At 37.3% G+C, this 25,261-nt stretch overlaps 1 protein-coding gene across 1 annotated transcript; it reads right to left on the bottom strand.

The window, feature by feature from the left end:
• Window positions 1-250: 250 nt before the first annotated feature.
• On the bottom strand, window positions 251-24,739 carry LOC141638905 (DNA repair protein RAD50). Its single transcript, XM_074448085.1, has 27 exons — window positions 24,249-24,739; window positions 23,950-24,036; window positions 23,555-23,722; window positions 22,680-22,855; window positions 21,677-21,791; window positions 20,167-20,395; window positions 19,836-20,014; window positions 19,578-19,748; window positions 17,402-17,506; window positions 17,201-17,308; window positions 16,893-17,104; window positions 16,704-16,796; window positions 15,243-15,370; window positions 8,755-8,884; window positions 8,546-8,675; window positions 7,141-7,350; window positions 6,349-6,557; window positions 4,816-5,017; window positions 3,816-3,985; window positions 3,407-3,731; window positions 2,417-2,542; window positions 2,282-2,334; window positions 1,557-1,707; window positions 1,412-1,474; window positions 981-1,114; window positions 702-830; window positions 251-571 (listed from the first exon to the last, which is right to left on the bottom strand). The coding sequence occupies exons 1-27, from the start codon at window positions 24,369-24,371 to the stop codon at window positions 532-534; spliced, it is 3,966 nt and encodes a 1,321-aa protein (XP_074304186.1). The 5' UTR covers window positions 24,372-24,739; the 3' UTR covers window positions 251-531.
• Window positions 24,740-25,261: the final 522 nt, after the last annotated feature.

Genomic DNA, 25,261 nt, shown 5'->3' with positions numbered 1-25,261 from the left:
AATTATAGTAATGCGGTTAAGTTACCGGACCCGATAATGACCCGACTCAAACCCGACCCGACCCGATATATCATTTGACCCGAAATGACCCGACCCGATAACGATCCGAACCCGACCCGACTCGACCCGAAAGGGTATGCTGACCCGATATGACCCGAACCCGAGATGACCCGACCCGACGTGACCCGACCCAAACCCGACCCGAGTGACCCGATTGCCACCTCTATTTGTAATTGAGTAGAACTTACGATTAGATGTTTTAATGTTTGCATAAAATGAGAGAAAGTACAAATGCGGGACAATTTACAAATCTTTCATGCCTATATACCGGACATTCGCTAAAACATCCTTAGAATGTGAAGATCATGAGACGTTACTAAACTTTATATCGTTTCAGATGGTTCCTAATACAGTAAACTGAGCATGACCTCTCTAAGCTGGAGGTACACTCATCTTAGCCTCGTAAGGTAAGCAGCATGCGACCTTGGGAAGTAGTAACTCGAGGAGGAAGATATCACCGATTTACGCACATTAATCAAAGATCTCCTGAGCCGCAATTATGCTATGCTGACTGCAAAGGAAGGTACATAAAAAGAACATTGTCAATTTATCAATAGTCACCAGATATAAACAGCAAAAGACAATAAAGGTGGAAAATCGTTTTATGAAAAATAACGAGTGAACTGAGGGGTGGCTCTTACTGCTCATCTTTATGAACCCGATAATATTTTTCCGCATGTTGTCGTTGGCCAATTAGTTGAGCAAACCGCTCATCATGGGTAATTACAATCAGCTGAAAATTCTCCTGGCCTTTCCTGTCCTCCATGATTCTAGAGAGTGAACCAAATATGAGAAGAACTGACGAAGCAGCAACAATTTTTATTTTCACAGAAACCTTACTTTGACCCGGCCATACCTGTCCCACTCGACTGGTTAGATAGGTCTACCAGACATTAATTGCAAATTTTGGGGGTGCATACCTGAGAAGAGCAGCAGCTAAGCTCTCTGAATTAGGGCCATCCAGATTTGTTGTTGGCTCATCGAGCGCTAATATTCCACAATGGAGGCAGAATGTTTCGGCTAGCGCCAACCGTATAATGAGTGAAGCCAAAACCTAGATAATGACACGCTATAAATAAATATGATACTGATTTGAAACTATGTTACTTCACCACAGTATGATAGTGGAGTGTGTGTCCGTCACTCCAACAATTTGACACGACAAAGGTATTTTGACACTTTATTGTAGACCAAAAGCATGAAAGTTTTTCAGAAAATAGCCATGGCTAGCGCTCATGATCGTCTCATGTCATAACTCATAAGTCTCTTATCACATTCAAGTTTCAATCGAATAAGAGCAATATAGGTTTGAAGGCAAAAGAAGACGGGGCAACTTTTTTTACTAGCTCACCTTCTGGCCAGCACTACACCTTCCTCGCATTTCTAGCTCTGCATCACCCGACTGCATGAGCACCTGAGAAACTGCAGAAATTCAATATGTGCCACGGGGTATAACAAAGTATTAAGTATAATAAGAACTAAGAAAATGCTATTACCTTATAGCTGTAAGATCTAGTTCCAGCACCTTCAGAATCTGAATGTATGTAAATGTAATCTATGTCCTGACCTCTGTATGTTTGTTGCCAGAGTTCCCTGATAATTTTATTAATTTCCTCCATCTTCATGCTGTGGAAGCGCATAAGAGCTCTGAAATAATTCGAGAGTATTTAATATATAGGCCCTTCATATCTTGATCAAACGGTTCAGGACCTAGGACTCAAAAATATAGGGTGGGCTCACGTGATCCTTATACACTAACAAAAATTCAATTAGAAACCCTAGAAAAAGTTCAGTTATAAAATATTGGTAAAAAGTTGGGCAAAATGACAAAAAAATATGCTTTACAATAGCTGTGGAACTCCATATCATCAAGTGTACGTGCCGTCGCGCCGGCACTGATCAAGAACAACTAGAAAATATCAAAACATCAAACAAAAGAAAGCACAAAAACACAACGCAAAAAGGTTTGATCTATCATGTGAATATTTGATTCTGCTGTATGATGCTAACTTTTTGGCAGCGAGAAAACTTAAATAATGATGTTGAAATATTTGCTAAAATGACTAGAAACTAAAGCAGAACTAGAGCTATAATTGCAAGTTTGCAACTGCAAAGAGGAATTACTTCGTATAATAAAGACTAAAACATTGCTTGATCATAGAATCAACTCCGAGAATCAAGCCTGATGAAAACTAAAATCAAGTTTGAAGATTATGCTCACTTGTCAAGGGCATTATAGTATCTATCAAGATCTTTATTCGCCATTTCTGCAGTCTGCATGAAAAAAATATCAGTCAAGAGTACAGTGAAAATAACAAGCAAAGTGCATGAAGGAAACCCCCACAGAAAAGGTTACCTTGAGCTGAATTAATTGGTCAACATAGCGTTTGTCTATATCCTTGTACTGTGGCTGCTTAAGATCAATCTTATTTTTTGATATATTGCTCTCATACACTGACATTGTTCCACGACATCTATTCAGCTGCACAACACAGTAATGAAATCTTATTTGCCGCCGTAGCTTTTTCCTTCCCATTTCATCTTATTCTACTTGGCCAGTAAGAAATTGAACATGGACGTAGAGAGCTCAACAAAAAGATAAACCAGAAAAATTCTCATTGTACAAAACATGCTATCTTTATAATATACTTCCTAGGAAAATTATCAAGGAATGATAGCAGAAAACTAGACAGACCACCAACAATATAACAATATTATCGTAAGACTCAAAAGCTCTCGCCTAGGGTAGGATAGGGGTTACCTGTGTTTAGATACTTTCAGGATGACCAATAACAAAATTTGTGTTGGGAATTGCACTGGTGGACAGAAGACGGCTACTTTCACGTTATAAGAAGTGCAAACAATTGAGAAAGCCAATATGTAAAAAGTGAATGTATGCTCCATCTGAAATAGAAATCCTAGATGTAGCAACAATAAAACAGAATTTGCAGCATTTTACGAATCAAAAGGGTAAAGGACCAGTAACTGAAGGGACACTGAGCTCTGAGAGAAGAACCACTATGCAAATGTCAAAAGCCCTTCTGTCACAAAAGTTTATGATCACAACTGGCATGTGCAGCAGTCATGATGTATCTACTAATGGCCCCTTTAACATTCATAATGGCCAAGACATGACATCTTTAACACTTCATAATTTCAAACACATGACCCAACACTTCACTCATCTGGCATGCCCGTACTTTTCATTTAGTTTGAGCATAAAAAAACAATCAATCATCAAACCAGAGGATGAGTATATATAAATCTTACTACATATAGAATATGATTTAGCATTAAGAATAGAAAAATGGACATTAATTTACCACTGCAAAAAGTTGATATTTACCTCTGAAAGAAGCCTGTCTCTTTCTTGATTTAACTTCAATATATCGGCTTCAATCACCTTAGAACTTCCAATTTCAACTTGCTTTTGTTCAAGAGTCTCAAGTTCATGAGTAAGATTATCAACTTTAGATTTATAATTCCTGTACTTTATGTTGTCATCAATATTACGTCTCACTGATTCCTGAGATTTTTTTGATTCAACGGCACTTTGCAGTGCGTCAGCGATTTCTTTCTTCCTTTGGTTACAGTTTTGCAGCATAAATTCTCTCTCGGACTTTTTAACCTGGCGTTCCTTCAAGCGCTTATCTTTCTCTGCTTCATTGTACCTATACAAGGGTAAAAAATGAAAAAGAGCTGAACAAGCGTACAATTAATTATATCTACAAATATGAGCACAAGATGGTTCACACAGTGTAATCTTAGAGTTAAGTCTATGGAGTTCTTCAACATCCTGCCCCTGACTTCTTAGTAGTTCAGCCTGATCATCGTATTCCTTAGTAAGTCTTTCTTTCAAATTATTGTAATTACTCAAAAGTTTCTGCGTTTCTCGAGCTGAAGGAACAATAGCCTCAACTAGTTGCTGCACAATAAGAATAACCAAATTAGGTTCAGAGGTACACAGCGCTACAAGGGTTGGTTGTGTAGTCAGGTCATACGGTCATACCAGGGGAAAAAAAAAAGAACTGACAGAAAGTAGGATTAGTATAGACACCACTCTTTTTTTTAGACATGTCCCTCAGCAGCAAACAAGAAGGGATCGGGTTAACAATTCCTGATATTTCGAGGGATCCCGCTGCAAAGGACTGCAGTTGAACACACCTAGTATAAACCGCAAGTCAAAGAGAACCCTTCCATTCTCCTTTCTAATTCCATTAATTAAATTAAAATAACTTTAACTGTGAACCAGGATGCACCTAGTTAAACAAACAAGCCAGGCCAAATGAATTTTTAAATAAGTGTATTACCTCCCCAAGACAGAGTTTCACATATGAGAACAAAAGGCAAATATCCATTGACAATTTGGAGATCAAACAAACCACATATACCGGGAAACCGGGTTAAAACCTCATCAATGACGAATTGAAGTTGATTGTGAAATAGCAGGAATCTTTCACTTCTAAAAAAAGTAACATGTAGCTGAGGACTCCCCTAGGCATGCTTGCCACAAGACTATTTTCGTCAAGAGAAGCACTTATCTTTCTCAAAAAAAGGTCAAACCGTCAAACGTGACACAAGTTCGATTATAGCACACGGCTATTTCATGAAATCTTTTCATGTTTTGAACTAAAATGAAGTGACATGTCGTGTCACAAGTGTTGGGCAAACAACACACTGCTAAATTATGAAGTAGTATTTAAGTAACGTAACAGATAATACAAGTAAACCAAAGAACACAATTGAAAAGAGTACCTTATCCTCAATCTCAATTTGATTTTTCTCATCCATCAAAGACTCTAAGTCCTTCTCTGCTTTATTAAGAGCATTCACAGCAACAACTGCTTTCATTTTTTCTTCCCGAGCACTATACATTCGTATTTCAGCAATATGTAGATCACTCTCCATGTACCTCTGTTCTTCTCTTAACTTGTCTATATCCTTCTGCAAAAGATCCCTGGTGAAGACAAAGTAGCAGATAAGCATTAGCTGAAGATGCGGACTTGGCAATGCGCGAAAGTGGCATGATAGATAATCAAAGAGGAAGATCAAAATAAATATATACATAATGAAACCTAATATTAGAGGAAAACAAGAAAAAGAAAGGACAAAGAGGAAAATAAGAAAAATAAAAATAAGGCAGTGCTACCGCCACGCGCTCCGTGGCCAATCCACACAGTTGTGTGAGAAACGCGTGTAATACACACGTGTGCATGGGTACACTTGCCTCTCACACAACTTCGCCGATTAGCCACAGAGCCTGCGGAATATAGTTGCTCCCTAATAGAATATGAAATATTCTAGTTTGCTATGTAAATATACTTGTTACCTAAATTATAGGCTTTTATATTGTGTAAACCTTCTTATATAAAAACTATTCATTGAATCAAGGCAAAGGCAAGGATTGGTATCTTTTATGGTATAAGAGCTTGGTGCGGCGATATTTGTAGAGGTGAGAGGGTAAAGTTCACCTCTGCATAAGAGATTAACTACCCTTCATTATGCTTAACAATTAAAGATACTGTAGACAATCACAACTACTCCCTTAAGATCAAACTTTAATAACTATGACCTTTAATAGATTAAAAAAAATATTTTCCATTTAGCAATGGAACAAAGTAAAATTACTCACTGAAATGGTTGCGTTTCTCACTATTGTGAAGTAGCATTCCTTTAATGCAGTTCTCGACACAATTTTCATCGTGAGTCATTTGGAAATAGCCTCTTTGTGCTTCTAACACAAGTGTAAGGCAAAGTACATCCGACCATGGGGTAATGTTGTTGTTGTTGTATGACAACATGAACAGAAATGTGATTTAAATAGAGGAAAATATGATCAAAGTGTCATTTCTGTGATCGCAAAAAGACCAATGGAACTATGGTTTGGATATGTCGGAAAATATGTTACCAGCAAACATATTATATTGCCATTTTTAAAAAGTTTCAAAATGTTTTATCACTTATAAGAGTTTACAAGGTATTTTCTTTTGCAGATATTTAGGAGGCTACTAAACAATCGAGTCTTGGTTATTATGTTTGTCAAGCTAATATTGCAATAACTCATAATGACCTTTCATAGTTTCATTTATGTTCATTAGGTCAGTTAAGAAATAAATAACCAAAATGCTGTTTTACTTCAAACAATTAGAGAACGAAATGAATTAGCCATTTATGTTTGGAGATATACTGCACCACCAATACCACAATTTCTCAGTGTAAAAAAATACATATTACTCCTGTAGCCATACCAATCATCAAATACCGATAAAAAACTGACAGTTAGATTACCTTGTACTCTGTAGAGTATTGATCTCTGTTTGAACTTCCTCCATAGACCTGACAGCCTGACCCCTGCTGTCAAGCTTCTCCTCCAGCTCATCAACATGTTTTTGGATGGTTTGTATGTCTTTGAAATACCTATCTACTATCTCTACTTGTGGCACCAAGCCCTCAATTGAGTCCTTGTCAGCCTTTACCTGGGCAACGGTACCTAGAATCTACATGCAAACAAATAAAATTGTCAAGCAATATATCCATAAACCATAGTAACTAATATTTCACACCTTATCTAGTCTGAAATTTTCGGACGTCTTCATAGCCACAGTCAATTCTTCTTTGGATACGAGCAGTTACAACTTTCTAAGGGTAAGGCAAATATAGGCAGCAGAGAGTATTGTACTAAATTATATATACTGTACTTAAGGAGGCAAAATCGCTATCAAATCCAACGATATTGTACAAGTCCTAAGTGAAGCAACAACAACATCAGAGCCTTAATCCAAAAATGATTTGGGGTCGGCTGACATGAATCATCCTTTAGAACTGTCCATGGGTGATCGCACACCTCAACATAGGAGGGAGTATCACACTAAGAACATTCTTTATAGAAACAGTGAGTTGATCAAATTATAAACCAATGAGTTACTCTACCAATTGCCAATTGGCTCTGGGGTGGAACCTCCTTTGGTCTTATAATGTGGATTCTCTCTCCTATTTGTGGGTGTGGCCCAGACACATTTCTGAATTTAACATCCACACTAGAAATAGCTTAAAGATGGCGTATTTGGAGCAAAAACTTACATCATCAAGAGCCTGCATCTTCGGATCCAATTCCCCTTTTAGGTCAGCCAATTTTGTGTCAGCTTGAGGAATGGTCTCTTTGCTTAGTTGGACATACTCCTCGTACACTATTCGATGTGTGTCCAGCTGCTCAAAAATGGAGTCAGCAGAAGACGACTTTGCATCTGACGACGTCATTTGCTTTCCAGAGTTGGCATGTAAGTTTCTATGCTGTCATTTCATACAGGAACAATAAGCCATTTTGCACATAAAAAACTGCAAGGGGAAAAACAGTTAAGGAACTTGGGTAGAACTGGGAACAGCCAGTAGATTAAGCTACGGAAACATTACTATGAATCTATGTTACTCGGACTCGTTTAAAAGTATCCGACACGGGTACGTGTCCAAGTGTCGGACTCGGCTATTTTTTTTGAAAAATATGCATATTTTGGTCTAAAATGAGGTGTCTAAGTGTCACACCAATGTCCGAGTGTCGAGGGTCGGACACGGGTACGCGAGGAAATTAGAAGAGTCGGAGTAACATAGCTATGAATCGAAACTGATCATTGCAATTATATCATGGGGATGGGTGTACTGGGCATTACTTGCTATTCCCAAACCCGTTTACAAGTTCTACAAGTATTGGGAATTTCCTTTAAGGCAGAAGTACATTACTAATTCTGTGAACTACCCTACATAATTTTACTGATAAAATAAGTTGTAAAAAAATACTTTTAACTGTTGCTACTTACCAAAATCTATTAGTTTTGTTGAAAGGTACTTAAATGTTCGCACATATTGCGAGTCACCATCTAATACAAACTTTTTTGTCAGACTACTCAACTTTGCCCCAAAGTACCAAACTTGTAAAAGACTTCAACACTCGCAGATTTCAATTTGAAGAAGCAAAAAGAAAAAAGGTGAGATTGCCAAAACATTTGTCTCTTAGTGATTAGAGTTCCAAATGGAGGAAGAGAAAAAGGATATTTCAGATTTGGAAGCTGTTTTGGAAACTGAAAAAAATGGAGAGGATAAGAGAATTCAGCTTTTGCACATTGTCAATTAACCATAAATTCTCATTGCAGTGTCTTCCAGAAAACATGGTAAGAAGATCGCAAAAATTAGTATTAACAAAAGTTAGTTTCCGAAAGAGTCGGAATTTTGGCTTATCTTTTTTCTGGAATCAATATGATTTTTAAAAAGGACTTGGAAATAAACACACCTTTGTACCATGTCACTATCCTAATTACCCTACTTCCCCTCATTAGGCTCCCACCTGCAGCACGTAAATGAGAAACACAGCATTGCCCCTGAGATCATACAGAGCTGCTTTTATTGGACCCTTGATCACAATTCACAAGGCACTTATTGTCTAATTCACCACCTACACTCGCCTAAAAAAAATAAAGCAATGTACATAGGTAACCTTTTCAACAAATGCATCCTCTTCTTCAGGAGAAAAAGGGCGGTCACAACAAGGACAAGAATGATGCTTCCGGGCAATATTTTGATACTGTTCATACATTCGGCGCATGCCACTAGCTTCTCCGGATAAACTGCAGGCAGTAACAGGAACAGTTAGAGCATAAACACTAACAGAAACATATCTGCAGGCAACATATAAATGACCATAACCTTTTCAGGTCATCTCTTCTATCCTTTGCCTCCTCCAGGACTTTAATATATGAATCAATACCATAGAACTTTGCTTCGAATGATTTAAGGTCCAATAATCTAATTTTTGATTCAATTGACCTCTTCTTATCTGCAACAGGTGCAACAATAGAAATATGTGAACAGAAACACAATAATTTGTTCAAGCCAACAAGATTACTAATTTACTACTCATCAGATATCGGTGTTGCTGAAAATTCAAGCTCAACCTTGGTGAAGTTTGTTGGTTTGTCATTAGTAGATAACATCCATGCTTGTTATCAACGGTCAAGTTCACTTTCTCCTCCCCTTTGGATAGGCATTGCAAAATGAAAAGGGCAGTAGTGCCAGGTGCTGTCAAACGGGTTGAGCGGGTGGGGTCCCAAGTCGGAGTGTCGGGGTCATATTCATTGCTTATATCACTTATATTGAAACAATATACAAAATTTAGTTATTTTAATAATTATTTGATTCTTAAATGATACTCCCTCCTATTCTCCAACATCTTACACATTTCCTAAAACGACAAATTCACTAAGATCTTTCACTTTTCTTATTAGTCTATAATTTGTGGTTCTTAGGACTTATACCCCACATTTTCTCTCTTACTTTCCATTTCCTCAATTTTCCATCACAAATCTCAATTCTCTTAAAAACTACTCAAAAAGCAATGTGGAACATCATAGTGAATAGGAGGGAGTATAAAACTACTCAAAAAGCAATTTGGAACATCATAGTGAATAGGAGGGAGTATAAAAGTTCTATAAATTTGATTTTTTACTTGTAACATCATCATCATAGCCTTAATCCCAAAATAATTTGGAGTCGGCTGACATGAATCATCCTTTGGAATCGTGTCCATGAATGAACACGCACACCTCAATGCAAAAAAATAGAAAAGAAAAAGTGAAAAACAAAAGGGAAGTAAACATAATACAAAAGCCAAGTAAACTTATAGGTTTTAAAATCGAAATCCGAATTTCTTTAATAAAAACTTAGAATTTAAATCGAGAATAAAGATTAAAACAATTTTGAAAACCGAAGTAAAACTAAAGGGTCCGAAAAGACCTTAAAAGTGAACCAAGTATTAATATATAAGAAAGTTGTTGGTAAAAAGGTGTAATAAATCCGAAAAGAACAAATAATTTTTTTTAAAAAATTAAATAAAAACATCAAATATCTCAAATAATGTCAAATACTAAAAATCCACATGTATCCTTGCCCTCCATTGTGCCCTCTCCGTCACCATTCCCTCATCCAACCCGAGAAATCAAAAAACACAAATTAATTACTCCCTGAAGTCTCTCATTTCTTCCCTTTTCTTTTGTGCACAAGAATTAAGGAAATGAATTTGGACCACACAAAACACGTAACCTCATATGCAATTGAATCATATGCAATTGAATTTGGACCACACAAAACACAATCCCACATCCAAAAAAAAGAAAGAGGGAAGAAAAGGTGACTTGAATGAAAAAGGAAAGAGGGAAGAAATGAGAGACTTGGAGGGAGTGGTATTTATGTCTAATAAAATTAGTTGAAATAGATACTAATATTATCATTTTTTGCCTTCTTATATATTTTATAACTCACATTTAACATAAACTTATCTTTGGGGACTTTGACGCTAAATTAACAGGTCATTTGGATTCCGTCACGGATCAAAGATTTACGGCTGTTGAGCCTGGAAAACGGGCCGGGTCAAATTTTTGACAGGTCTAGGGATAGTGTGGATGTCACCGATAATTGCAAGATGCAACACCGGTGGTTTACAAGATAGGTGACACTACACATGGGGCTGCAATGGTTTTACGGCTCTGGTTATACGGTGGAAACGTTGATTGTGAAATAACAGCGCTGGTGGTGATGGGGTGGTGGTGCAGGTTGTCACTTGTGACGTGGCAACCTTGATTAAATAAAGCGCCAATTGAGGTGATGACAAGATATTTTCGTTCCTCCAGCAACCTTGTGATAAAATCATTAAAATATTGGCCAAACAGGCATGCTAAAGATATACCATTGCACTATGTAACCACCCCAAAAGGCTAGTGAACCAATATCTGGGGCGGATTTAAGGGGCATCAGGGCTAAATGCCTCCCGTCTGTTTATGAGAATAATCAGTTTTCGGTGGTGATTATTAGCATCAGAATGATTTTAGATTAGTGGATAAGGTCTCAGTCTGCAATCCTGCCATCCCAGGTTCATTCCCCGTAGGTGCACTTATGATTTATTATAATTATTTTGGAATATGACGATCACTATTTTCCCGACTAAGAGCCAAAAACTATGTAATTACCACAGATTGATACCTAGACCTCTCATGTAAGATATTGATATCTACGACATTCAACTATTTAAGTAGACATCAACACATCATTTACCGTTTCTTTATTTATTGGAAATTTCTCAAATCTTTAAGCAAAAATCCGTCAATAAATATAAAAGGCGTATTTAAGTTTTAAGATATTCTAAAAACAACATCAGCGCCTTAACCCAAAATGATTTGGGATCGGCTAACATGAATCTTCCTTTAGTACCGTCCAAGGGTGAACGCACACCTCAAAATGCGAAAAAATTGAAAAGAAAAATTGAAAAACAAAAGGGGAGTGAAACATAATACAAAAGTCAGGTGAACTTATAGGTTTTAAAATCGAAGTCCGGATTTTTTTTATAAAAACTTAGAATTTAAATCGAGAATAAAGATTAAAATGATTTTGAAAACCGAAGTAAAACTTAATGGTCCGGAATACCTTAAACGTGAACCAAGTATTAATATATAAGAAAATTGTTAAAAGGGTTTTTTTGTCAGAAACTACCTTTTATTTAGGGTCATTTGTAACCAACTACCTTTCATTTTGTTTTTGGCTTTTAACTACCTTTCATTTCTTCATTTTGCAAAAGATTACCAAAAATACACTTCCGGCGATAAAAGTCAACTTTCCGGCGTTGACTTACCATTTCATGTTGAATCTAACTCTTTACATCATAACCCTAATAATCGACGATAAAGATTGATTAAACACAACATTAATCACCTCAATTTGTCTATCTCTTACCCGAATCAAAGTCCTAATCACCAAAACAAAATCATCATTGATATTAATCTGAACATGGTAAATAATTCTTCAACAATAATGATCTATTATGGCCTTACGGGCAAAATTAACTCCTAGTGTTAAATATTCGAAAATAATTATGGATTCACTCTTAGAATCACTTGTGTGCTACTATCTCATTAGTTTCATACCCACCATCTTTACCATGAAGGGAGAAAGAGGGTACTTTAATGTGACTTAGATGGACAGTAGGTTGATGAATCATTAGTAGTCTATAAGATTGTTGAAATGTAAGGGTGAAGGTGAAAGTGGTAGTAAAGGTGACGACGAAGATGGAGATGGAGATTGAGAGGGTTGGTATTGCCTTGAACAAACTTTTTCGGATTTCGTTGGGTGTACAAAGGGAGAAATATGGGTTATACTCGTATGTGTGAAAAGCGGAGAGTTGACTTTTTTTCGTCCGAAGTGGAATTTCGGTAGTTTTTCGCAAAATGAAGAAATAAAAGGTAGTTGAAAGCCAAAAATAAAATGAAAGGTAGTTATTCACAAATGACCCTAAATAAAAGGTAGTTTCTGACAAAAAACTCTTGTTAAAAAGGTGTAATAAATCCGAAAAAAACAAATAAATTTTTAAAAATTAAATAAAACACTAAATATTTCAAATAACGTCAAATACTAAAAAACCACATGCATCATTGCCCTATTCTAACCGGTGCGTCCATAAGTCTCCTTCTCATATGACCAAACCATTTTAGTTGGTTTTCCATCGTTTTGTCCTCTATTGGCGCCACTTTCACCTTTTCCCTAATCACCTCATTCCTCCATAGATCTTTACTTGTATGGCCGCACATCCACCTGAACATACGCATCTCCGCCACGCTCATCTTTTGAATGTGACAATGTTTCACGGCCAACACTCAGAGCCGTAAAGTAAGGCAAGCCTAATCGTCGTGCGATAAATTTTTCCCTTCAATCCTTGGGGCATATCTTTATCGCCTAAAAACCCTTAGCATTTTTCCATTTCAACCATCCCGCTTTTAATTCTGTGAGCCACATCTCCGTCTAAGTGCACATCTTTTTTAATAATAGATCCTAGATATTTCAATCGAAAATAACATTTCAATCGAAAATAATACTCCCCGCCTCTGTTGATCTTGACCCCGCCACGTTACTTCAAATACACTGTCTTACTCCTACTTAGCCTAAACCCATGAGTCTCCAAAGTATGCCTCAACAATTCCAACTTTCTCTCAACCCCCTCTTTCGTCTCATCAATCAACACAATATCATTCGCAAACATCATACACCAAGGGATGTACTGAATATCCCTTGTCAACTCATCCATAACTATAGCAAAGAGAAAAGGACTAAGTGCGGAACCTTGATGCACCCCGACGGTAATGGGAAATTCTTTCGTTCTCCCAACATTAGTGCAAACACTTCCACTAGCCCCCTCATACATGTCCTTTATGAAGTCAATATATTTTCGAGACACACCCTTTCTCGCCAAAGCCCACGAAAGTACTTCTCTCGGTACCCTATCATATGCCTTTTCCAAGTCAATAAAAACCATATGCAGGTCTTTCTTCTTGTCCCGATGGTGTTCCATCAACTGTTTCATGATAAAAATCGCATCTATAGTTGATCTCCCAGACATAAATCCAATTGGTTATTCGAGATGTCTACACATTTCCTAAGCCTTTGCTCGATTATCCACTCCCATAACTTCATCGTATGACTCATAAGTTTAATTCCCCGATAATTGGAACACTCTTGAACATCACCTTTATTCTTATACAAAGGGACAAGAGTGCTTATCCTCGAAGCTCATGGCATCTTGTTTATCCTCCAAATCTTGTTGAAGAGCATGGTTACCCATTCGATTCCTTTCTCCCCTAAGCACCTCCAAACTTCTAAGGGTATACCAGTTGGTCGATCTGCTTTCTTTGACTCCATCTTCCTTAACGCCTTTCTAACTTCACTCTTTTGTATTCTACGCACAAATTCCCGAATTAACCATGCTTGGTGTTACTTGTACATCCCCAAAACCTTGCTCGTGATGTCCATTGAATAAAGTATCAAAGTAAGAACTTCATCTAGCCTTTATTTCATTATCATGAACCAGAACCTTGTCGTCCATATCTTTCACACACCTAACTCTCCCAATATCCCCCGTCTTTCGGTCTCTTATGCAGGCCAGTTTATAGATATCCTTCTCTTCTCTCGTGTCCAATCTGGCATACACTTCTTGGTGAACTTTGGCCCTCGCATCACGCACTGCCTTTTTAGCGGCTCGTCTAGCCTCCTTGTACTTTACAAAGTTTTCATTACTCATGCATTTCTCCAAAACTTTATAACATTCACGCTCTGTCTTTATCGCTTGTCTCACCTCATCGTTCCACCAAGATGTGTCCTTACTTGATGGTCTATTTCCTTTAGATCCCCAAGCACCTCCCTCGCAAAATCCTTTACAACATGCTCCAATTTATCCCACGTTGCATCTATATCTTTCTCTTTGCAATCCGACCAAATATCGCTACTTCCGACCTTATCCAAAAACGCTTGTGGGTTTCCCCTTGTAGCTTCCACCACTTGATTCGTGCCTCAACGATTACCTTTCTCTTCCTCAAGCCTCTCCTACCCCGAAAATCAAGCACCACTAGCCTATGTTGTGTTGCGGTACTTTCACCGGGTATGACCTTACAATCGGTATACTCTTTCCTCCACACATTCCTTACCAAAAGGAAGTCGATTTGACTAGCATTTCCTCCACTCCTATAAGTCACCAAATGAGAATGCCTTTTCTCAAACCAAGTGTTCATTATACCCAAGTCATATGCTAAAAACACGAACATTATTTTATAAAAACATCCAATTGAGAATTTTTTTTTTTTTTACCTTTGTACAACATTTCTTTAGAAAATAAAAATACAAAATGCATTCAAAATGAAAGACAATATATTGAAGATAAAATTGTGCCCCCTTATGCTAAACTCTTGCATCTACCACTGGCTAAAATCCCTTAAATCATTAAATAGAACAACTAAAGACAGGTTCTTTGATTGAAATCTAGTATGAATCAAACCTCCAAAAGACCTGGTTGAATAAGTATAAGACATAATCTATCGTGAACAATAACAGTTGCTGCAGCTATAAGAATATGAGATGACATGATAATACTTGAATAAACAGACTGACATGACCAGCTGAATGAGCTTATGTACATCAGAACTTTGGTATTTAATTTTGAGGGACTAGTCAAAATAAGCTATGATGGCTAGCAAAGGGTACGCTTAAAATTTTTAGCCTAGGGACGACAACTCAAATGCTTTCCGCAAACAATTCATAGCAGGGGTCAAAAGATTAACCCATCCTACCAGTAAGCCATCCAAAATGTTTGAAATGATACTTACATTCCAGATTTTTGTGATGTTCATTAAGAGTATGGCTGACTTCAGCAATCTTCAGCTGTACCATGTTAACTTCCTTCTCAGCTTCGTGGGACTTCTGGGTAAGGAAATCAAACTCCTCACGTATTAACCTGTAGTTGCAATCATCCAACATCAAAATCAATCAACAGCCACCCTAGGTAGTGAATTCAAAGAAATAAAAAATATTTTGGACGAAAACATACATCGAAAGAAAGACCTCTGAGACCATACAGATACCTCAATCAAATTCCATAATATCCTACGCTACGTGAAAGAGAATTCTCATAAAACACCAAACATAAGCAAACCAGCAGTATCCAATCATTCTTTCATACCCAAAGAGTCACAGAAATTGCCTATTAGCATAGTGTATAAGGAACTTTCTTCCCTTCAATTCGCTCAAAATCAGCACAGGGTACAGTATGCTTTTTGTGATTTGTGGCACATCACAATGAGCAATTACCTCAAAGTCTCAAACCTATCGCCAAATAAGGCTGCCACTTGTATTACATATTTCAAGCAGTCATTTCAAAAAATATTCACCTGGTGTCATACTGTCATCTGCACAAGACCACAACAGATGAGCACCTCCAGTCTGAAGCTTATCGCCAAATAAGGTTACTACTCGTTTCACATATTTCAAGCAGTTATTTAAAGAGGAAATTCACCAGGTCATGGTGTCTCACAGGCCACAACTCCAAAGACCACAACAGATGATTCTACCTAACCCTAACACTCAAAAATGAAAACACAAAACGATGTTCATGTTCCCCTGATGAGCTGCCCTGAGCCCCTGACATCTCTTGAAAATAACTATCAGTCATTTCCAATTTAACCTCCTTACTTTTCAAAATTCACCTGACATATTTTTAAAACATAGTTGTGGATAGATAATCAGGACCTGAGCATGATATTTTGAAACAACGCAACAATTTAAGAGCACCTTATGTGCAAAATTGTACAAATTACAAACAGAAAATAGCCTTTTAGTTAAAACTGGTGTTTTGTAGATGCCCGTGATAAGCTAGCTTAATATCCTCCAACCACATCTATGCCGACATTCTCGAAATGAAAAATAAATTCCCATAGGTCAATGTTAGAAGTACATATCAGTTAATGCTTAGTATGAGACTCTCACTGTATGAGACAACTCCGAAAGTTATCCTCATAAGTCTGAAAAGCAGCCCATTATACTAAAAGTTATAATTTTGAAATAAAAAAAAAAGGTTCCTTTTACTCTCCTTCTAATGGCCTTCAACAAAAAAGAGGGAGGTAAATAGAATTATGTGCTTACTTTGCAAATGGTAATATATCACTCGACAACTGAGAAAACAGAACAAGCGACAAAATAATCATACACTACTCTTTCAAACGGATGTGATAAGGAAAATAAAGTAGATCAGGTAACAAGATAAGCTACAATTTTAAGGATGAAAAAACAACCTTAGAGCCTTGGTTATTTCCATTTTCCATTCGCGATCTGGCGGGAGTCTACCTTTCAGAACTGCTTTGATCTTATCCTTGTGATCATCAATTCTGAAATGCATGAAAATGTCAGACACACATACAAGAATGAGAGACACAAACCCAATGTACACACAACTTGCAACACTCAAGGTCTTGTTAACGTACATTTTCTTGAGCTTCTTCTTAAGATTCTCCAACTCAGACTTTTTCAATGACAACTTTACTTTGTCCTCAGAATCACCAGCCAGGATATCTCTCTCACGACTCAGCACTTTGATCTTCTGATCTATTTTGAACATCTCAGTTTGTTTTTTGTCTACATTTGAATCAAAATTTCTCTCGCCAATTTGGTTTGTCTTTTTTTCCAACTCAAGTTGCTGGATCAAACAAATTTATAATCATGAAGAATAAACGGTGAAAGTGCATAAGATAAATCATTAAACAATGCAGGAAAAAGCAAGCTTATCAGGCACCATTTTCTTCTCTTTTTCATCTAAAGAAGAGAGATCCACATCAGAAATCTGGTTTTCTAAATTTTCACGTTCATTCTCTGTCTTTTGAATGCGTTCCAAAATGCCTATCTGTTAAGGATATCACAGCAACAAGAAAAGGTCAATAGAAGGGACAAAATAAGCATATATATATATTAAAAAGATATATTCCTATTAAACTACCTTCACGCCTTGCGCAGCTTTTTTTTTAGCTTCAAGATCCTTCTGGTGGCTTTCGGCCTTCTTATAGCGATCCCATACTGTGTCCATTTCATTTTCGTTTAGTCTCTGAAAAAAAAATGGTTAAATATTTGGCAGGCTAGTATATATTAGACAAGAAAGGCAACGATGATAGCTCAGGTTATTAAAAAAATTGTTAAATATTTGGCAGGCTACCTTTAAGTGTATTACAATCGAATAAACCATACTTACCAGTTACCATGCATTTTCGCTGCATCACATGAGAATAATGATAAATTTTATTTTATTTTTGAGCTAACTGACACTCCTCAATTTAGTGATAACACAACTAGCAGACGAGCCTCAGTAACACAATTCTTCTCACCACTAGTAATTCTTAAAATTTCTCCACCTGATACTTGTGGAAGAAGATTAGACATATATCCTTCTCACAAATTGCTATAGATCTCCCACATTTTGTAGCAGATCTGTCCCTGTGGAAGAAAATGCAACACTCTCTCTAGACCTCTAACAAGGTTGCCAGACCCATTTGCACGCTAAACTATCAAGAGGCTAGGAATGACATACATAAGAAAGTTGACTCAGGTAAAAAATAAAAGCATATATCCAGCCACAAATGCGGAGAGCAATTGTTAAAGATACAGGGTCTTCCGTTTTGCATCCCACAACGCATACAAAAATGTAGATCAGGTTAATCAGAAGAATAGACTGTTTGGGCTCCTAGAACATCAGGAGACATCTTCAGTGTGATATAAGATTATAAACCACTCTGATGAAATCACGAATTGAGCGCACGGCAACACATGCCGCAGCTAAGTTTTAAAGGCGCAAGGGGCGTAGCAACAAAAGGCAAGGCACAAGGTGAAAGTGCATGCCTTACAGAAACTAGGCTCACTTTCTGCAAACAAATTGGTATTCTAAAAAAATTGTGCAATATTTCCCTTTTTTGGATTTTAGAAAGGGCTACCAAGTAAATTAGTAAACGCTAGGGATAATGTGCCAAAGAGAACGGGGTAATAACAAAACTAGAAGAAAATAATTTGAAATAGGATAGTAGTGCGCCTTGGTGGTTGTGCCTTATAGACAACTAGACAAGGCGAACTAAAACATTTTGGCTAATGACTCGCTGAATCTTAGGCTTCAGGAGCACTTTTTCAAACCAAGTACAACAATCGCCCTAGCTTGCATGCGAGAATGTGTAGTACTTCCCCCAAGTACTTTGTGGGCTGAGGTCATGCGGACTTTTTTATCCCCTCTAAATATATCAGTTGCCATTCTTGGATTGGTATTTGACTATTTGTTTGCCAATATTTCATGGTCTATAAGCAAGTTGTATCGACCCTATAGGCTATAACTACCACCTCACCTCACGCCCTTCACGACAAACAAGTCCTATAGCTATGACATTAGATTTCGGTTAGAGATTTGAACTTGCAAGTGTCATCGCACCCTTATCTTGGTTATTGTGCCATAACCACGATCAATACCGCCTCAAAATGCATTCAGGATAACCTTCATAGCTCCTTCATGTTACGGTACCCCAGATGTAATACAATGATTACATTGAAGTGAGTTGGCCAACACACATCACATGGTAAAATATATATTTCCTATCAAGCTAACTGTAGGCACTCTGTCCGTTGACAACCATGGGATGTAGATGGCCAATGTATGACCCTCAAAAAGAATACAGGTCTTTGAATCAACCTCTAGAAACAAATTAGGTCTCTTCAATCAAGAGAGCATCCTAGCACATCCCCGCCTCCTCTCAAATTTGTCCAATTGCATGAGAGGACTGGAGAATGCCATCCATCCAAGTTATCATACTCAGTAACCATTTCCTAACTAAAAACTACTTAGTGACAGAAGAAAGGTTCACCCATTAATTACAATCGTTTGCCGGTTCATACTTTAAAGTGACCCGTCAAAGAAGGTAGAGGGAGCATTGAAGAGGACCGAGATAGATAGAGAAAGAGAGCCTCCAGCCCTTCACGATAGTCTATAAATGTACGACTACGCCAGATAGATTAAGGCAAACAATTAAAAAAAAATGTTTCAAAAAAGAGTACGAAAAAGTGATCTCATATCAAGAGCTGTAGTGCATGGCTGCACTTGAAGAAAATAGGAAAAGCACGAAACCATGTACAAAAAGCTTTACCTTCTTCTCCTGCAAATCCGTTTCCAAGTCTGACATTCTTTTCTTCAGGCGACTAGTATAACTCAAAGCCAATTCATCGCTCAAAGGACCACATGGAAGAGATCCCAAATTGTGCTTAGCAAAGAGATTTTCGATAATAGAGTCTCTATCTTTCTTCAGCGATACATGAGCCTGGGTAAAAGAACAAACAAATCTAAAATCTGTAAATAACACGCAGATAGTAAAAGTAAATAGATCCAACTTTGTAAACTATTTTACATTAGCTTCAGCTTCAAGCTTGCTGATCTCTACTATGTACTCTGTTCTATTATCTTCAAGAGCTTTACTCTTTTTTTCCAGATCATCTCCTTCTCTTCGAAGCTTGCTGATTTCCGCATCCTTCTGAGCAATATTCTCATCGAACTTCTGCTTCCACACCTTCAGTTCTTCGTCAGAATCTGCCAAATAAAAAAGTACACGAGAGATGTACCAATGCTTACTCCATGAAAAAAAAAATTAAAAAATAAACAAAAAGAAGAAAGCCAATAACAATAACGAACTGAGAAGACGAATATAAGCCAACTGTAATTCAATCAAAAGTGTGGTATACCTTCAATGTCCTCATCAAGTTTTGCATAAAGTTCTTCTTGCTCTGTTAAGTAAGCCGCTCTTGAGGCACTTTTTTCAGTTATTTGATTCTGTAATTTTTGCAGATGCTTAAGCTTGAGTTCAGTGTCACGTATCTTATCATCAACTTCTCTGGTTTCCCTTTCAAGATCCTGCATGTCGATTTTTAAAGATTCTGTTCGTTCCTGGTCTTGAGCAATACTTTCACGGAACTGCAGGGATCCGGTAAAACACATGTCATCTTGAATACTCAAAAAAAATTGCTTCAACCTTGAAAGAAAGCCCCTTCAATAACCAATTCAGGAATAGGGAACAGACGTGAAAATTGCTCAAGAGAATTGAAGCAGCAGGAGAAGTTGATAACAGTTGGCTAAGAAGAGGAGAATTTAAGACAGGTAACAGTCTCAACACGAGCTAATAAACCCTCCACAAAATATAGACCTATCTAAGGCATCATTAAATAAGAAAATAAACATATAAAGGTTAAACAATTGGTTGAAAGCTAACACTGGAAAACTTGCATCTAGGAAAGCGTTTCATTGAGCATTCATCAATCTCCAAAAGAAACATTGTTTCGTGTTCTCATTGAACTGAACCTAGACCACCTAGGAATCTAGGTGGGGTGAAACTCATGATCTGCCGTTGCTTTAACTTCACTAATTCCCTCCCAGTCCCACTCTGCCATAATCCTGTTCCTCAAGGAATAGTTTTGCCACTAACCAAAGTAATAAACAATATTCAACCTCATCTCTACCTCAATCTAGATGTCTGCAAACCCCATTCATACCGTGCTCCTAGATCCTGCTAGCAACTTCTACCAGTAGCAACCAGCAGTTAACTTTTCAAAAATCACGCATGGTGAATTCGTCAAGAGCTGATTTACTCTGGAAAGTGATAAACAACTTCTACCAGTAGCACCCAGCAGTTAACTTTTCAATAATCACGCATGGTGAAGTCGTCAAGATCTGATTTTTTGGGACATAAAACGAAAATGATAACGCAAAAGGCTGAAGCAAGGAAGTTACTGAAAATTTAATTTTTGGTAGAGGTGGATAGATTAGGGCAAGAAGTGTTAGGAGCAATTGGTAGACATGCCTATGATTGCATGGCACGAAAGATAACTTTAGTAAGAGAAACATAAAATAGAGGGAAATAGGATGGCTTTTAGTACAAGCATAGCCAAAGTACATGAAATAAATTAAAGCTTAAGGATAAGGGTACTCCAGCAATCAAAAGATTTCTTGACCTACAACAAAACTGCAAACGCATCACTTTGGTCTTAACAAAATTTAAACCAAATTAGTTACATGAGGTTAATACACAAATGAACTATGTATTTGAACAAGCTTGTCTATTTTTTAATCGATTTTTCACACACAGACTAAAAGCCACGTATGCAATGCAGCTGTTCATCATCCAAAAGATCAAGAGAATAGAAAAAAAAGGAGCATAAGATCAGCCATGACGGGATTCGAGATGACTACTGAAAAGACCTTATATGCAGAATCTTTCAGCGTTTGAAGATGCTCCAACTTCAGCTTGTACGTCTTAATTTCTTGTGCCTGCTCCTTGTGAAGCTTCTTAATGACCTCCAACGCTTTAGTGTATCTGGTCAAAGCGCACAAGTAAGAATTTGCTCCGAGTTGAACTTAGCACGAAAGCAATATGGCTACAAGAATTAGGTTCTATTAAAACATCAAAGAATAGCTACTAAGCATGGTTGCATAAGCCTATTGACATAAGGTTCCAATGACGTACTGCACACATTACCATGTTTTGGATCATAGATTCCATCAGACTGAGATTGAAGAAATTAATATGTATGGAGTATTATTTGTTAAATTTTTCCCTTATCTAAATATATAAACTAACATGGTATGGTTTATGAATTATGAGTCCAACATAGCCAGTCCCTCAGGATGTTTTTTCCCCACTGCAATACACGCATCATCTGAATCAGCCTGCTCCAGCCTAGCTACATTTGGACTTTAGACAATCTCTTACCGCTAATTAAAAAATATACAACAAATGTTATTGTCTTGATAGAAAGTAGTCTAACAGCCAAAAAAATCTACCTTTTTAATATAAATATATAATAGACATAACCAAGGCCAAACCAAAAGCAAATGAAGGACATGGTAATGTGAGACTTAGAAACAACCATGGCTACCAGATTTGTAATACAACGGATTCAAATTCGTAATATGAATACATCATTCGCTCAAAATAGAGCATAATTCGAAAAATGGTAACCAAACACTAGAATTCAATGTAATTTGGATTAGTAATTCATGCAAGTCGACTCGGGATTTGATAGGTAATTAATCGCATCCACTAGTCCAGGAAACAACAGAGTATACAAAGTCGCTTCAAATTTTTTCATCATACACGTTGCAGCTCGCAGATAGTAGAGAGTGATGGATACTAGACATATATCTTTGCTCCAAAACAGAATAAAACAATACTTTAAAGAATCCGCGAGATGTTTAAGCACACCTGGTGGCAGAGAAAATATCATCAAACTTCTTCTTGAGAGTCGAGGAATCCTGCAATGGCCAATTAGCCTCGTCCTGGTGAACAAATATGACATTTTCTAGGATAGCCTTGGATACACCCATCAGTGCAGGTATTTCTCTGTCCATGTCAGCACATCTATAACTGAGACAGACTTTCTGAAAAATAACAAAAGGATGATCTGTGAGCGCTAAAGATCTTATTCCCGATTTTGCAATCTCCAACACAACATAACCACAGTAATGAACAAAAAAAAAGTGTAACAAGAGCTCTTTTTTCACAAAAGTGAATTTTTGAAAATAGTGAATATATACAGACAATCAGCCACCATGAGATAGGTGGTTGGATTTCGGCATATTTAAAAACATTTCCTACAACAAAACAAAAGCGGCAAAAGCATCACCAAGCTGCCCTAAGGGTTCTCGCAAATTTCTATGCAACCTACCCTTCTCTTGCCTCCCATATGTTGCTAACATCGAGAGGTTGTTCATTGTTGGAGTATTGAATCATTGGCAAACATGTATTCTACATGAAAGTTATGTCAAGAATTGCATCAGGACTGCTACATCAAATTTTGTGCGGTTTAACACTCTCTTAGCTTGCCATTATCTCATAAATGTAACAGAATTCAACATACAACACAATAGTTAACATTGAGAGCTACAGCATAAAAACTCATTACTCGATCACTTGTTGCAACAACCACCACACTTGTTCCAAAACTATTTGAGATTGACTACATGAACAATCCTTTGACACCTTCACTCTAAGGAACTCAAAGCAAGCAAGCAGACAAACAAACAAACAAACAAACAAAAGCGGTGACAAACGAGGACGAGCAAAAGACAGAGCATTACCTCCCCAGTGTTTGGATTAATAGTCTGAAGCACACTTTCAATGGCTTTATACTCCATCTTGGAAGCCTTTTGAGTCAACTGAAATGACCTTATACACACTACATCCTTCCCCGCTGCTGTCTTAAATCGCAGCTTAATTTGCGCCTTCGTCTCAGTTTCTCCCGCAACCTATTGTCCAAATTCAAAACCCCTCGTCACAAAAACTAACCAAACCCACACTACAACAGCAATTACAAGGTCACCCAAATGCCGCAAAGGAACCAGCAAATTGCAAATTACGGCTTCAAATGTCCGCAACGTTACCAAAAAGGTTGTTTCCAAGTGACCAAAATGAAAATTGCATTGATAATTGCATGAATAAACAGTAAATATCGTTTCAGGTAATAAAAATCAACCTTAGGATCATGAATGAAGCTCTGACCAGACCTAGCATTAGGGGGCAACTCTCCAGTACAAGACAGCTTCAGGCACTCAATTATAGTCTACATTATTATCAATAAAACAAAACCACAATTAACCAACTAAACCACACTATAAAACAATATACTCCGCCGTCTCAATCATTTGTATACTTCTTTTTATTCCTCAATCAAAGGTAAACAAATGACCGAACCGATAGAGTACTATACTACTTAAAAACGCCATTAACAAAAAAAAAAAAAAAAAGAGGATAGAGAAACAAAAAAAAAGATACAGTTTTTCCGGCGCCATTAGAGCCGACGATGAGGGTAAGGGGTTTGAAGAAGGTGATGACATGTTTATTTTCCGGGTCGAAGCTCCGGATTCCTTTGATAAGCATTTTGTCAACCGTACTCATTTTGACAATCGGGTTTGTCAAACCCTAATTGTTGTACTAATTTGGGAAGTTATTGGACGGAGAACATGAAAGTTTCGCCGGTAAATGTCGTCGGCGTCGAGGACTAGTAATAATAATAATTTAATTTAAAGGAAATTGAGGGAAAGGGTTTTGTGGAAAGTGCAGTGTCGACTCTGTCGAGTTAACTTTATTGGGCGCGCAACTAAATGGGTCTCAGCCTCTCAGGTTCATTTCCTTGTTTTTGTTTCCCGTTATTTAACTTTAAATTTTGGTATGTGCTTTTTCAGACTAGTTGTTGCACCGCAGTCTATCGGGTGCGGTGCCTCAATTTGGTGAAATGCTAAGCGAAAGTAGATCGAAAGTATAGCAACAGTGAGTGATGGTTTTCCGTGGTATTATCCGACATGAAGGGAGCATCTAATCGTCATCTTGATTCTCCTATACTCGAGCTTATTAGCATGAAAAATACATTCTCATAAACCCTAAGAGGTTTCATAATTTCCACCACTTAAAAGAGTTCTACTTGTCCCTCCCGACCTCCCTCCATGGAGACGGTAAAATTTAGATCTATGTCATTAAAATTAGTCTACCTCACTTAGTTATACAAAAGTTTACAGTAATTTTTCTCATTCACTCATCATTATAAAATTACAATGCAAAGTTTCAAATAAATCTATCTTTTTAGCAAAACATATAAATTGGCAAGATAAACCCAAGATACTGAGTATGATTGAATCTCTTTCAAGGTGTGCTATCCTGAATCTGTGGGCAATTATTGTTTGTTGTTTTTTTCTTCCTGCCAATCATCGTTGATGCTTTGTATCTATAAGCACCGAAATATACAATGAAATCTTAATTGCCTGCAATATCTTGTGCAAAGAATACACTGA

This window comes from Silene latifolia, unplaced genomic scaffold, assembly GCF_048544455.1.
Source record: "Silene latifolia isolate original U9 population unplaced genomic scaffold, ASM4854445v1 scaffold_224, whole genome shotgun sequence".
NCBI classification, from domain to species: Eukaryota; Viridiplantae; Streptophyta; class Magnoliopsida; order Caryophyllales; family Caryophyllaceae; genus Silene; species Silene latifolia.
The sequence above is the reverse complement of the archived record's forward strand: the minus strand, read 5'-3'. Positions and strand labels throughout refer to the sequence as shown.

What these genes read in the sequence shown, in the direction of transcription:
- LOC141638905 (XM_074448085.1), bottom strand. Translation starts at nt 24,371, where the DNA reads ATGAGTACGGTTGACAAAATGCTTATCAAAGGAATCCGGAGCTTCGAC. An exon ending in ACATCACAAAAATCTGGAAT is followed by an intron (nt 8,885 to 15,242) that starts GTAAGTATCATT and finishes CACCTGTTGCAG; the next exon opens with ATAAGAAGAGGTCAATTGAA. An exon ending in ACCAATTAATTCAGCTCAAG is followed by an intron (nt 2,335 to 2,416) that starts GTAACCTTTTCT and finishes TTTTTCATGCAG; the next exon opens with ACTGCAGAAATGGCGAATAA.